Below are 14,095 nucleotides of genomic sequence, written 5' to 3'. Positions count from 1 at the left end.
GTGGCAATTGCTCAGTTTTTGCCACTCATAATTTTGGAAGTCGACCTAAAAAAAATTTTTTTTTCGACATTTTTTTGTTTTAATTTTGTTTAAATTATGTAAGGGTCTAAACAAGCGACATTTCTTAACATTTCCTCAAAAGCTCGTATTTTTCAAAATTTTGGCAATTTGCCAAAACTTTGACCTGAAATTATGAAAAATCTAAAAATTTTTTGGAGTGTTTTATTATGATATTCGGTCGTTTTCGATCATTATGAATACATTAAGACAAAATCCCCACTCGCGCTACTCCACCTTAAAATAGATATTTTCAGTTTTTTAATCAGTGAATGCTCAAAAAAAATTTTCTCACCTGCCCATCTGGTCCAAGTGGTCTTCCTTCATCATCTTTCTCAATTATTTGTCCATCTTCAGTTACATAAGACCCAGTTGAATCAGTAGCCAGAGGAGTTCCATCTGGATTCACTATTGGGTGAATCGTGATATCTGAATCGTCAACTGGATAACTCTTGGTAACTGTTTGTTCAGTTGAAACAAGAACATAGTTTCCTGAAGCGTCAGTCGGAAGTGGGGATCCATCTTTGGAAAGTGGTTTTCCGCTTTCATCGGTAGGAATTGGTTCACCGTCAGGCCCAATCGTAGCTCCGGAGGCATCAGTTGGTAATGGTGAACCGTCTTCTCCAATTATAGGATAAACTGTTTTACCGGACGCATCAGTCGCCAAAGGTTGACCGTCAAGACCCATTGCTGGATAAATATAGTTGCCTGAAGCATCTGTTGGAAGAATCAGGCCATCAGGTCCAAAAGGTCTTCCTTCGTCGTCTTTTTCAATGATTTCTCCATTATCGTTGATAAAACTTCCAGTTGAATCAGTAGCCAGAGGAGTTCCATCTGGCTTCACGATCGGGTAGACTGGCATACCAGCATCATCAGTAGGCAAAGATTGAGCCGCATCAATCTCTGTTGGAAGAAGAATGTAGTTTCCTTGGTTATCGACTGGAAGCGGATATCCTTCTTTTGACAGTGGTTTTCCGTTAGAATCGGTTGGAATTGGTTGTCCATCTGGACCTACGATTGCTCCTGATGCGTCAGTAGGAAGAGGTGTTCCATCTGGTCCAACAACTGGATAAATCGGATTCCCATTTGCGTCTGTTGGCAAAACTTCGTCATTCGGACCTGTGACTGGATAGATGTAATTTCCGGAAGCATCCGTTGGTAGAAGCTGACCGTCTGGTCCCATTGGTTTACCCTCGTCGTCTCTTTCAACAATATCTCCATGACGGTTGACGAAGTTTCCAGTTGAATCAGTAGCAAGTGGAGAACCATCAGGAAGAACAACTGGATAAATAACTCTTCCAGCATCATCAGTTGGCTGACTATCAACACTGTTTTTGGAAGATGGTAGGATAACATAATTTCCATTGTTATCAGTTGGAAGTGGTGAACCATCTTTGGCAAGAGGTTTTCCACTAGCATCAGTTGGAACTGGTTGTCCGTCTAATCCAATCGGGCTGCCAGATGCATCAGTTGGAAGTGGGGTTCCATCAGGTGACACAATTGTGATCTTGGTTGGTTGTGGCGTTTCCTGAGTCGATTCTTTTGGTTTCACAAACTTTCCATCTTCATTTTTCTCAAGAGGTTTACCATTCACGTCAATAGGATCTCCGTCTTCATTGACAGGAATCTCATTTCCGTCTTCGTCGAGATATTTTCCATCATCATCAACATCAACCACATACAATGGAATAACTTGTGGTTGTTCTTCTTCATCGTCTCCTTCAACAGCTCCATCCACATCTGATATAACGAACTGACCGTTCTCATTAGTTTTGTACGGATTGCCATCTTCATCCAGTGGTCTTCCAAGATCATCAACTTCAACTTGTTTTCCATCAGATGTTACAAATGTTCCATCATCTGTTTCAGTAACAACTCTTCCATCCTTATCAATTACAGTAATAATTGGTTTGTTATTTTCATCAACTGGAAGTGGTTTACCGTTCCTATCCACCAGTGGATATACCCATTCTCCATTGTCATTCTTTTCAAGTTTAGTTCCTTCTGGAGCAATTGGATCCCCGTTTTCATCAAATTTAACTGGTTTTCCAGAACTATCAATTGGTTTCCCTTTCTTATCGAGAACAAGTGGTTTTCCATCGGGACCCACAACTGGGGAAAGTGTCTCTGGTGTGGAGTCAACTTCTCCTGAAGAGCCAGTTAGAAGTTCTTCAGGAGCAACTTTAGTTGTAATTGATGGTGGGGTAACCTGCAGGACTGCTTGTGATGTGGCATCATCCTCCTCATCACGTTCGCAACTTTTTCCATCAGATGTCAAATGGAATCCACCATGACAATAGCATTTTGGCTCCATAGTTCCAGCATCTTCATTCATTTCAAATGCGCAACCATGATCACATTCACAAGACACATCTCTCGGTGGAGTTTTGACTGTGACTGGCTCACTGGCAAGCTCTTCGCCTTCGTAGAATTCGGCGGCAACTTGAACATTGTATTCGGTATCAGGTTCGAGACCATCCACGACCACACCACTTGTTACATCAGCTGGAGTTGTGAATTTCTTGACATTACTAGGATCAGTTGATGGCCAGACACTTATAGTGTATTCCTTAATTGGTTCCGATGCAACTGCTGGTTTAAAATCAACTATCTGCTCATCATCATTATTCTTTCCGAATCGAATGTCAGAAGGTGGTTCTAAAAAATTAAAGAATTAAATTGAAAATTAAAAGTAACTCACTTGGCGTCATGACAACCAATGTTGGTGTTTGAATTCCTTTTTCCGGATTATCAACAACCAAGTAATAAAAAGTTCCAGGATTCATATTTGGAACCTCTACTCTTGTAAGTGGTGCTCCACCGGAAGGAATTGACTCCCACTGATCTTTTGGTTGTTCGGCATCATCAGTATACTGGATCGTCCACTCGTTTGGAGGTTTCAAGTATTCTGGGAGTTCATCATTAAACACAAGAACAATCTGTCCTCCATCAGACTTCGAAGTTACAAAGTCGTCTCTCCAGTTTGGTTCCAATCCTTCAATCAAGTTTACATTAATTGTCCAATTGGCATGTCCAAGTGGATTTTGAGCGACACAATTGAAAGTGGTATCTTCTGTGATATTAGCCACTTGAAGAGAGAATTGAGCATGATTTCCATCGGCATCGACTCTACTTGGATCAATTTCATAGTTTCCTGCTTTAATCCATTTCACTTGTGGCAATGGAATACCGGTCGCGTTACAAGCAATCGTCATCTGGGATCCTGGAAGAATTTGAATAGTTGTACTTCCTTCGACACCATTATCTCCAGTTGAGATTTGAATGTATGGAGCATTTCCATCTGGCAGAGTCTTCATGATGCATGGCTCGGAGAAGACACTTGGACCATCAGGATAGATTGCACGCATTTTGAAAACGTAGTCCGTGTCTGGCAGTAAAAGATTCTGAATCTTATGAGTCAACTTTGTTGGGTCGTCAATTGAAATTTTGATCCAATCATTCAATCCAGCTGAATCATCTTCCTCAACACTTTTGTCTCCTCGGACATAATAAATTTCATATCCAATTGGTGGAACATCGGATGTAACTGGTTCCTTCCATTGAGCAACTGCAGATCTTTGACCGTCTGGTTCGACTCTTAACTCCACTGGTGGGCCTTCACGGGCACGAGACATTGTTCTAATGGTGTACTGATTCGAATATGGTCCCGGTCCGTCATCATTGATAGCTTGAACAACGACAGCGTAGGCGGTGTCAGTGCTGACAAAATCTTTGATGTCAACTTTACGTGGTCCCTCAACTCCGTCGTTCATATCATGAACGTTCTGCCAGTCACTGATTGGTTTTGTTTGAACTTGTCCAAGTTGGTGATCAGGATCCTGGTCATCAAGTGGAGTGTAATAGATAATATATTTGCTGATATTTCCATTTGGAATACTTGGAACTTCATATTGAACAGAAATAGTTGTTGGCTTGTTCGCAGTGAGTTGAATATTTTCCGGAGCAGTTCCAGGTCCCGCCACGAAAATTGTCAAATCGGTTTCCTTGAGTCCTCCACGGTTTTCAGCAAGACATTTTGCATTGAGGGTCTTACGAATATCGATGATACGAAGAAGTGGTCCATCAGATAGTTGCTGAAATAATAATAAAAATGAAAACACGTGAAGCTGAATAGTAATAAACTTACATTTCCATGAGAATCAACCCATCTTACGTCAGGTGCTGGATATCCTTCAGAGACACATTTAATGGTGTAATCAGTGCCTGCTGGAACACGAATGACGCCGTCTTCAGTGTCTACGTTAAATGAAGGTTGACTTGGTGCAATGACTCCGTCTCCAGTTGCAAACAGTGTTGGCTCATTTGGTTGCGAGTCAATCTCTCCACGAGCAATAATTCTTGTATTGTATTTAGTGTCTGGGTTGAAGTTCTCTCCATCAATACTAACAATGGTGGTATCATCGGTGTCATCTGGATCTGTGAATTTCAGCTCTTTCCATACACTCTCATCATCTGGTTCTTCGTCGGTTGTGTATTGAATCACGAAGTCTTTAACCTTCTTTCCAGGATTCTCTGGGTCATCAGGAGGCGTGAATTCAATGGTGACACTGTTATTCGGATGAACTTGAATGATTGGATTAGTGATGGCTTGTGGAGCTGAAAAATACATATTTTCAATCAAACGTTTTTTAAACAAAATATCATACCTAATGGAAGAGTCTTAATCACTTGGGGTGCAGATATAACTCCCGGTCCACGATCACTGACTGCTTGAACTCTAATTGCATATGTCTTCTTTGGTTCCAAGTTTGCCAATTTATGATTGACATCGTCACGAGCAATAGTAACTTGATCCCAGGTAGCCGGTTCACTTCCATCTGAAAAATTATAATTTAAAAAAATCGTTTTAGTTGTAACTAATGGTACCTTCAGAAATTTCTCCATAATGAATAATATAATTAGTAATCTGTCCATTGACCTCATCGGGGCTAGTCCATTCAACATTGATCTCTTGGTTCGGCATCGGCAAAAGCACAATCTCATTTGGTGCTGTTCCAGGTCCTGTTACTTGAATTGAAACTGCTTCTTGCGTCTTCCCAGCATTATTTTCAGCGACACAAGTGGCGCTAGTGTCCTTGACAAGATCATAAAGTTGTAGAGTAGCCGAATCAACAGTTTCCCCGTTAGCCTTAATCCAATGCACTTTTGGTTGAGGAACTCCAGTTGCAGTACAAGTAATTGTGGCTGCACCAAGTGGTTCCACAGTGTACGTAGAGTTGGATGGGTCCAAAGTGATTGTTGGTGGGATTTCTCCACTTCCAGTTTCAAATCTGACTGGATCAGATGCTGGTCCTTCCGAAAGATCATTGGTCGCAGAAATACGGATCTTGTACGGAGTGTTCGGATTGAATTGCTCTTTTGGAAGTGTAACTTCTCCATGATCTGCACCATCTGGGGCATCTACGCTGATTCGTTGCCAAGTCTTAAAGTCGCTGTCATCATATTCTGGGGCAAAGTACACAGTGTAACTCTTGATTGGTCCAAGTGGTTGAGTTGGAGGGGACCAAGTGATATTGACAGTGTTGTCAATTGACACACTTGGAAGAACATCAGTTGGAGCATCAATTGGTGCACCGCTCACTGTGTCAAAGTGTTTTGGATCCGTATGGATACCTTCTCCGTGTGGGTTGACTGCAGCGATTTTCACAAAATATGGGGTTTCTGGCTGAAGGGCTCCTCGCTGAAGAACGAGCTTTGGATCTGTGACGTCATCCACTGGGAACACTTGCCATTGATCAACGGGAAGGGATGGATCTCCAGTGATGTAAACGTTGTAACTCTGAATATAGATTTTTATTATTTAAGCGTTTTAAAATTGAACCAACCGTAATTTCGCCATTTGGATATTTTGGTGGCTGCCATGTAATAGTCACACGATTGTCTGGATCAACAATAACTTCTGGATTCTGTGGGGCACTCCCAGGCTCTGAATATTCAAACAAATATTTGGAAAACCTTTACGGTAATAACTTACTATTCACGATGAAGACGTGACGATCATCAACAGTTCCATCTGGATTTCTGGCTTGGCACAGCAAAATTCGTTTTGTAGCAGTAGTCGAATAGACTTGAATAGAGTTGTAGTGATGTGGCTGGCTATCATCAGAATGAATTGGGATTGGTACTGGTTCATCACCAGATTCTGACGCATTGATTGGAAGCCAGGAGTAGGAGACACTTGGCATTGGACGGCCATCAGCAACGCATCGGAAGTGAATCGGTTGAGTCGGTTCGACTATTGTCTCTCCAGTTGATGGATCCACAGAAGGATCGGCGATTTCCAGTCGGACCGAGAGAGGAACTTCTGAAAACGTAAAGGAAATTAGATAACTATTTTTCATAAGAACTTACGTTTTCTACCAGTAGTGACCTCGTAAGCTTCAGAAATAATTCCAGGACCGTCATCAGTTCTTGCCTGAACCTTTACTACGTATGGTGTATCTTCATCATCAACATTAACTGTAAGGTTTCTAGTATCAGCTGGAACAGTTTTGGATTCCCAGTCAGAAAGTGGAGCATCCGGGTCTTTTGAGTAATATACAACGTAGTCCGTAATTCTTCCGTTTGTAACCTTCGGTGGCTTCCATGCAACATCAAATCCAGTATGCATTGGAGTTGGTGTGATTCCTAATGGTGCACTTCCTGGTCCTAAGATCTTTACTGGAACCTTCTTCTCATCAGATCCTTCAGAGTTCACAGCTTGGCAAGTAGCGACTCCGCTTCTTGTTGTACTTTGAGCAATCAACTTGCTTCTGGTTCTATCCTGAGCATCGGTAGGAGTAGTGTCATACACTCTGAACTCTTCTTTTCCATCCTCAATAAGTGTTCCACTCCAAAGCCAAATGATTTTTGGTTTTGGAACTCCTTGAGCTCCACATTCAATAATCATCTCGTCATTACTTGGTTCCTTGGTCATCTCTTCACTTGGTTCCAACTGGACAACAGGTGGCTTGGCAGCAAGCCAAGTTGTTGCAGTGAATGGAGCACTTGGAAGTCCTGGACCAAGACGATTTCTACCGACGATAACGAAAGTGTATGGAGTCTTCTCATTGAGTCTTAGAACTGTGGTGGTTCTTGCATTCGGGTCATCAATATGATGAACTTTCCATTGATCCCTTGGCAAACTCGGATCTTCGGTGTAAAACACATCGTAACCAGCCATCGGTCCATTTGTAATCTGTGGGGGCTCCCATTGAAGAGTCACTTTGTCACCGTCAATTTGATAGCGAATTCTTTCAGGAGCACTTGGTCCAGTAACAGTTACATTGATTTTCTTAGTCGATTTTCCAGCTTCATTTTCAGCGACACATGAGAATTGAGTGCTCTCGAGAACTCCTCCATTCTTCATTTTGATGTGTTGAGTCTTGCTTCCCTTGTTGAGTGGTCGACCTCTGAAATTGAAATGTCTATATTAAAGCTGTGAAAAAATAAAAACTCACTTGTGAAGCCAGACCAAAACTGGAACCGGATCGGCTCTTGTCACATTACAATCGATTTCGAATGCTGTCATTGGTGGAACTCTGATCTCATCACCTTCCACGATATTCACGTATGGTCGGACTGCTGGCTTCAATGTTTTGATTTGAACTTGATTTCCTAGCTTTCCAGGTCCCAAAGGATCGTTGGCTCTGACACGAATGTAATAAGCAGTGTCTGGGCGAAGATCTGGAATCGCAACTTCTCTTGTTGGTTCCTTGACTTCTAACTTCTTCCAGTTCTTTACAGGCTGTTGTGGATTGTTTGTGTAGTACAAAGTGTATGTGGTGATTGGACGATTTATGATGCTTGGTGGTTCCCATCGAACAGTCAATGAGGTTCTTCCGGCGGACGCAGATTTTAAGTGTGGTGCGGATCCAGGTCCAGTAACAACAATTGATACAGTTCGGTTAGCAGATCCATGGATGTTATCAGATACACAAGTGAACTCTTCGTTTCGATAAATTTCCTTGATAATCAGAATTTGAGAAGCCCGAAGTGTGTTCTGGTCTGGTCCATCGGTGTTCACTTTCTGATTTCTGAAATATCAAAGTTTTTATTCTAAAGTCTAATAAGCGTTGGAGCTTACTTGAACCAATAGATATCCGGAAATGGATAAGCAACACTGGTACAGCTGATATTAATATTTCCTCCTGGAGCAACCTCATACGGTCCTTGTGGTTCAATGTAAATCCTTGGTGGTCCGGCGATAAGAAGACACTTTTGCTTGTTATCTCCACATGAACAGGCAAATTGAGTTTCCGTGATACCGTTACAAGTACATCCAGACAGGGAACGACAGAGGGATTTAGGAATAGGCTCTGAAAAAAATCATAATTTGCTGTTGTTTTTGTTTTACTGAAACTCACTGATACAAGTCTTCTCATCAACATCTAACGTCATTCCTCGTGGGCATTTGCATTCGATCTTCTCGTCGTTGTATGAAATACAAGTATGTGAACATCCTCCATTATCAGCTGCACACAATCCTTGTCCACGACACATTGGAGGTGTCATCACCCATTTTTTATCCTGGCAGAACATTGTGTCAACCTCATCCACCATTTCATAACCGTAATCACAATGGTATTTCACAAAAAGGAATGATTTGGGTGAGAATGTAGCGTTCTTTGGTTGATGTTTCCCTTGCTGTCGGTAGTACTGAATGATCAGACGTCGGAGGTTATCCGGTGGTACAAATGCCATTGCTCGGACTCTGTAAATTTGAATTTCTAGGAATATCCTGTAAGTCTGACTTACGTGGCATGTGGTACCACAGGAGGCACTACAAGTCCATTTGATGACTGCCCGGTGACGTCAGTACAACTTGTGTCCAGCTGACTGTACGATGGGTAGCAAATCTCACGGCCCGATGCCTAAAAGTTGAGATATTATATTTTCATTAGAAACTCCTTCGAGAAAACATTTTCAATAAATATAACTTGCCCATTTCCAAAAAAACTTACCTTCGAAATGATGCATTTTCCTTCATCTGGCGGCGGAATCGGAGGTGCGGACACTGCAATTTTTGCGTTGGACGATGATCGGCGACGATCCACTTGCATACAGTCTACGATGACATACACTACCTCACCAAGCCACATGCATTTAGAATTGTTAGAATATAAATTATAAGGGGTTAAGTGTTACTTTGGGGATGAGCAGAAACTGAAAATTAGAGCTACAACAACCACAACATGGAGAATAGACAATCACAAGTTGAACGATGAATTTTGGAACGATACTCACAACGACGACTACGACTATCTGCTAATATTATGTTTGGAAAGATAAGACCACGAATCACAAACCACCACTATTAAAAATTAACTATCACAATACAATGATATTATGATATTAGTGGGGGTTCACATAGTGGTCACCTTCTTCTTCCATTCCGCAAAAATGAGATGCGCGATCAGCGGATATCACGCATTTACCAGTTCCATTGCGACCCACAACTACCGGTTCGGGTCGATTATCTGAGATGTGGGATGGTAGAGTTTTCGGGGATGTTTTTTTGCAATTAATATGGGGAAGTGTACTAGAGATTTAGGGCCCTTTTGATATTTTTTAATTTGACCATAAATAAATAAGATTACTGTAAACACATCCAACAATGGCTAGGGCTGTAACTCTAATAGATTATCGATATTAAATTGGTCAAAGATGTTTTACTTTTATTTTCACTGTCAGATCTAACAACTATTTTTTCTTATTTTTGTGTATGTACGTATTATCATACTTCCTACTTTATTAATAAAAACAAACTAATTTTTGCATTGGAGAAAAATTGAGAAGATGGACGGACAAGATGAGTAGAAGTAGCGGAGTTTGGAATTTAGCCATTCTTGATAGATGCAAAGCGACATTAATAATTTTTCTTCCGATTTTCAGCCATTTCACATAAAATAACTAAAGTCGTTCATCACTTTACTCTACCCAATATCGGACAAAATCTGGCTCGTTTTGCGCGCCGTCTCACCAACGGCTCCGGATACATCAGATTGTGAAAGTATGGCGATGCGCGTGCCGGATCAAATCCGGGCAACACTACCAGAATCGGTTGAACGTCTAGAAATGATTTGGTGGAGATGGTGGGGATGGAGGAATAAATGAGATGGTAAAGGATCGGAGAATTTGTGTCCCTGAGCTTTCTTAAATTTTTTAACGATACATAAAAGATTCAGTATTCGAAATGTTTTGGTTTTCTTTCAAATTGGTTGGATTTTATTTATTTCTGAGAGGACTAAAACTAAATAGTAAATATTATAAAATTTCTAACATCCTGTTCAACCGTACTCCTTTAGTAACCTTGAAAATGTCTTCTAGAGTCAAAATTTGTTGGGCAGCAATTTGACCAATTATTCATTCTAAATCTACAAATCTTCTAACAAATTCTGAAACTCAAATACAGTTTTACTTAATTTCACGGACCCATATATGAATCCTTGTTCCTATAAATTAAATTAACTTTATGCGAACAGTTATTTGCAAAGTTAGAATTAATTGTGTTGATTATTGATGAATTTCTTGCATATCTAGCATACCTTATCTCATCTCAACAGCGCATCTCAAAAACCATGCCACACCGCACAAAGACGCAGGTTACTCATTTAGGCAGATTTCAGATCATTTCAGCGAAAAAGTATGCATGCCGTTTTTGTTGCAGCAATCCTATAATTATGCAAAGTTACCGCCAGAGTTTTGTTTTGTCGAACAGAATGCCGGGAGTTCTGGAACTAGGAATTTTCTGTTTGAAAGATAATAAATCCTTTAAATTTCAATTTTCAAAAAGCATCAAGGACACAAAATCAAAGAAACAGGACTGTAGTTTCTAAATCACCTGGTAAACTTCGACGAGAGGAATTACGGACTGTGCAGCATTCTTGGATATAACCTGTGACATTTTAATAAAGATAGAGAGAACAATAGATAGTATTTGCTATAGAAGAAACGCAGAGAGAAGGAGAAAAATGAATTTTCAAGATAGTTTTTTCAATAAATTTTTTGTTGATGCTTTCATGCAGAACCCAAAAAGAATAGACTCACTTCTGGTTGGCGCACGCTTGACGCGTCGCAATGTGCGCATCCATTCTTGAATTTGTAGGTCTTGTGCAAGGCTTTCTACTTCGATTGACGGAAGTAGTTCCTATAAGATTGGACAATTTCACAAACTAAGAATTTTAAGGATTTTTTACTAAATTCAACATCGTATCGAAAAATTACACAAATTTCCATAAATTAAACTGGGTGTAAATTGGGACGTCAAACGGACGGCTCACTAGCTCGGAATCTTCTCATCTTCTCAATCGAAATGGTCTTTTTAAAAGAGAAATTGGGAGTCGAAGAGAGAATTAGAATAGTAGGCAAAAAACAGAAAATACATCAAAACAACCCTCCTCGCATGGGCTCGCTTCCTCCCCTCTGAACTGTTTTCCTCCGAGATGGACCGTAATCGCGAGTCAGGTGGTGAGCCAGACACAAGAAATTTTTTGAAAAGTGTGTTCTCACACAATGGGCAAAATTGGAGCCTAGTTTTTTACTTTTGTGTACTTTTGTCCATCTTCCAGTAGCCCATTTTTGAGAGTCAATAATGGAGTTATGAAAATTTCAGAGAATGTTCTGTTTGAAAATTGATATCAATCAATTTTCGATTCATAATTTTAACGCCTCCCGAAGAACATACCTGTGCAATACTAATACATGTTAATAAAGTAGAGACTAAGACTGCCGATCGGAACAGCCAATTTCGGCCGCCCATCGTGCTACAGTTCTTCGCTGGAATTCTGAAATTAAAATCAACTTATTATTCAATTGTATCCGGAAACTCACCCAATAAATGCTATTCAACAATATCAAAGTGGTCCATAGAATAGAATTGTGGGTTTGCGGTGAAAACGAAGAAAGATGTTTTGTGTTTGGTGGTGTTGTCTGAAAAAAAACAACAATCGATAAAGTTTGAGATAACATTGTTATCATTAAAGTGTTGCGCAATTCATGAAGGACATCTGAAGAGTAGAAAAAGAAGATATTTGTATGTATATGTGCTCACTGAGTTCAACACATTGCGACAAAGAAAATAAATCACTGGAAAGAACCTCACAAGAGGGGGATGGAACTGAAGGAATGAATGAGAAAGAGGTGTGAAACTGATTGTCAGAATTGTTTAAAAAATCGGTGTGCATCAGCAATGTAAACGAAAAACTGTTTACGATTATTTATTAGTGTGTGGAATATATCTAGTTGCAACTTCCTCCAGTGATAGAACGTGATAGAGAATGAAGAATAGAACGTTCTAAATTGTAATTTGATAGTTGCAATAGGACTGTGGTACGGTAACTGGAGAACTGAAAAAGAAAAAGTTCATAACATAAACTACAGAGCAAAACAAGAAAGCGTAGAATGATTAGGAGGTATATAAAAAATGGAAAAAAACAACGTAAAAGAACTTCCAAACAACTTCAAATTCTTACTAAATTTTCAAACTATAATTTTATAATTCTTAAAATATAACACTATTTACGATTTCCTTTATTCTTCTCTTTTCTTAATTTTCACAACCTGAAATAAAATACCACGATTTAAACGAAATTTTAATTTTTCTTTAATCTTTTTTTTTTTTTTTAATATTGAATAAGGATTCGCTGATAGGTTTAAATAATTTGAATTTTTTTATAAAATTAAAGGCGGAGTAAGCTCGATTGTAATTTTTCATGGCAACAAACAAACAAACTATCAAAAAATTCGAACTTTTCTAAAAAATTTGAGAATTTTTTTTCGAATTAGTTTTATAAAACGGTTTAATTCAATTTTAGAAAATCATTTGACTTCAACATTAATGTCAGGCAAAATTTTTCGAAACGGTTTTTTTTTAATGATTTGAAGAAATGGATTTTAATGAAGAACTTTAGACATTTCGAAAAATTCAAAAAACTAAAAAACACAAGACATTGAGATATGTACAGTAGATTAAAGTGCAATTTAGAAAAAAAAAACATAATTTTCTGTTGTTCAACTCTACTTACAGTAACCTACAGTCTGATCAAAAACACACAATCTAGCACAAAGATCCTGGTCTAACGTCATCTTAACACCTCTCTAGCCAGATAAGTTTGGGATTCAGTGCCAAGAATTTTGAACATTGTAACACCTATCGAATTTCCAACGAACTTTCTTTTCTCCTCACAGGACCCCCTCAATTTTGCAACTTCTAGAAGAGATCTTCGACTACTAATGAGTCACCAAGAATAGTTTAGACAAGAAGACATATATATTGTTTAGAAGAAATTGAACATGCGTCAAGTACTTCAAGGTCAACGATGAGAGCATATTATAAACAAAAAATGAAAGATTAAGGGAAAAGTCATGAAGGGAAAAGAATAATAGTAGAAGGTGAATCACAATTAATAAAAGTGTACGGAAATGCTAATTCATCATTAATAGCACATCAAAATGAGATCCCAGAAGTCAGAAGGAAGACTCCCCGGCTGAGTTCATTTCATTTTGAAAAGAGAACTTTGCAGAGACGAAGAGAGATAAATAGATAAGAAACAGAGAAACATAACACACCACAAAATTTGTGTGAGAGTCCGAAAATGCTACACTATTTTCGTGGCGGGACCCTTTTGCTCACCGGATAATGATTGAGAAACAGTGGGATGAGTCAGACAGGGGAATCTAGTTATGAAAATTTATGACCTCATTGTTATGATATTGAAAGAGAGAAGACAGCTGCAGATCCCATGGGTGGCGGCGGTGGATCTTGGGTGGGTGATTCTGATAGCAATTGGGGATTTTTATTAGTAGCACAAAGAGAGAAACACATCTGTTAAAATGGAATAAAGGTCAGATATCCTTTTCTGATAGCACAGTATAGAACAAATTTTACATAAAAGACCATAAATAATTATTAGGGCATTCAGAAAACTTTTTAAAAAAAGATTTGCTGAAAGAATGATCAATAAAATAACTTTTAATCACCTTTAAGTGAACAAACAAAGTAATCAAATGGGGAAATTCATAGTTTTGTTACGTAAAT

General features: G+C 39.2%; 1 protein-coding gene and 2 non-coding genes across 3 annotated transcripts in view; 2 read left to right on the top strand and 1 right to left on the bottom strand.

Moving 5' to 3' along the window:
* Positions 1–11,988, bottom strand: part of dig-1 (Mesocentin) — a 48,457-nt gene extending 36,469 nt beyond the window's left edge. The window contains exons 1-18 of the mRNA NM_001379776.1: positions 11,890–11,988; positions 11,744–11,843; positions 11,107–11,206; positions 9,438–9,536; positions 9,021–9,073; positions 8,815–8,930; positions 8,424–8,770; positions 8,144–8,375; positions 7,518–8,093; positions 6,430–7,469; positions 6,053–6,382; positions 5,904–6,004; positions 4,945–5,857; positions 4,725–4,895; positions 4,205–4,674; positions 2,759–4,151; positions 706–2,715; positions 353–549 (exon numbers count right to left, since the gene is read on the bottom strand). Coding sequence (NP_001366805.1) covers positions 353–549; positions 706–2,715; positions 2,759–4,151; positions 4,205–4,674; positions 4,725–4,895; positions 4,945–5,857; positions 5,904–6,004; positions 6,053–6,382; positions 6,430–7,469; positions 7,518–8,093; positions 8,144–8,375; positions 8,424–8,770; positions 8,815–8,930; positions 9,021–9,073; positions 9,438–9,536; positions 11,107–11,206; positions 11,744–11,818 — 8,223 coding nt within the window. The 5' untranslated portion in view covers positions 11,819–11,843; positions 11,890–11,988. The remainder of the gene's footprint in view (positions 1–352; positions 550–705; positions 2,716–2,758; positions 4,152–4,204; positions 4,675–4,724; positions 4,896–4,944; positions 5,858–5,903; positions 6,005–6,052; positions 6,383–6,429; positions 7,470–7,517; positions 8,094–8,143; positions 8,376–8,423; positions 8,771–8,814; positions 8,931–9,020; positions 9,074–9,437; positions 9,537–11,106; positions 11,207–11,743; positions 11,844–11,889) is intronic.
* On the top strand, positions 10,710–10,874 carry K07E12.4. Its single transcript, NR_052393.1, has one exon. It is a non-coding gene; the product is annotated as an Unclassified non-coding RNA K07E12.4 (non-coding RNA).
* A 1,517-nt stretch (positions 11,989–13,505) lies between the features above and the next one.
* On the top strand, positions 13,506–13,634 carry K07E12.3. Its single transcript, NR_052392.1, has one exon. It is a non-coding gene; the product is annotated as an Unclassified non-coding RNA K07E12.3 (non-coding RNA).
* Positions 13,635–14,095: the final 461 nt, after the last annotated feature.

Source organism: Caenorhabditis elegans, chromosome III (assembly GCF_000002985.6).
Source record: "Caenorhabditis elegans chromosome III".
Taxonomy (NCBI): domain Eukaryota; kingdom Metazoa; phylum Nematoda; class Chromadorea; order Rhabditida; family Rhabditidae; genus Caenorhabditis; species Caenorhabditis elegans.
Note: the sequence above shows the minus strand (reverse complement) of the source record. Positions and strands in the feature narration are given on the sequence as shown.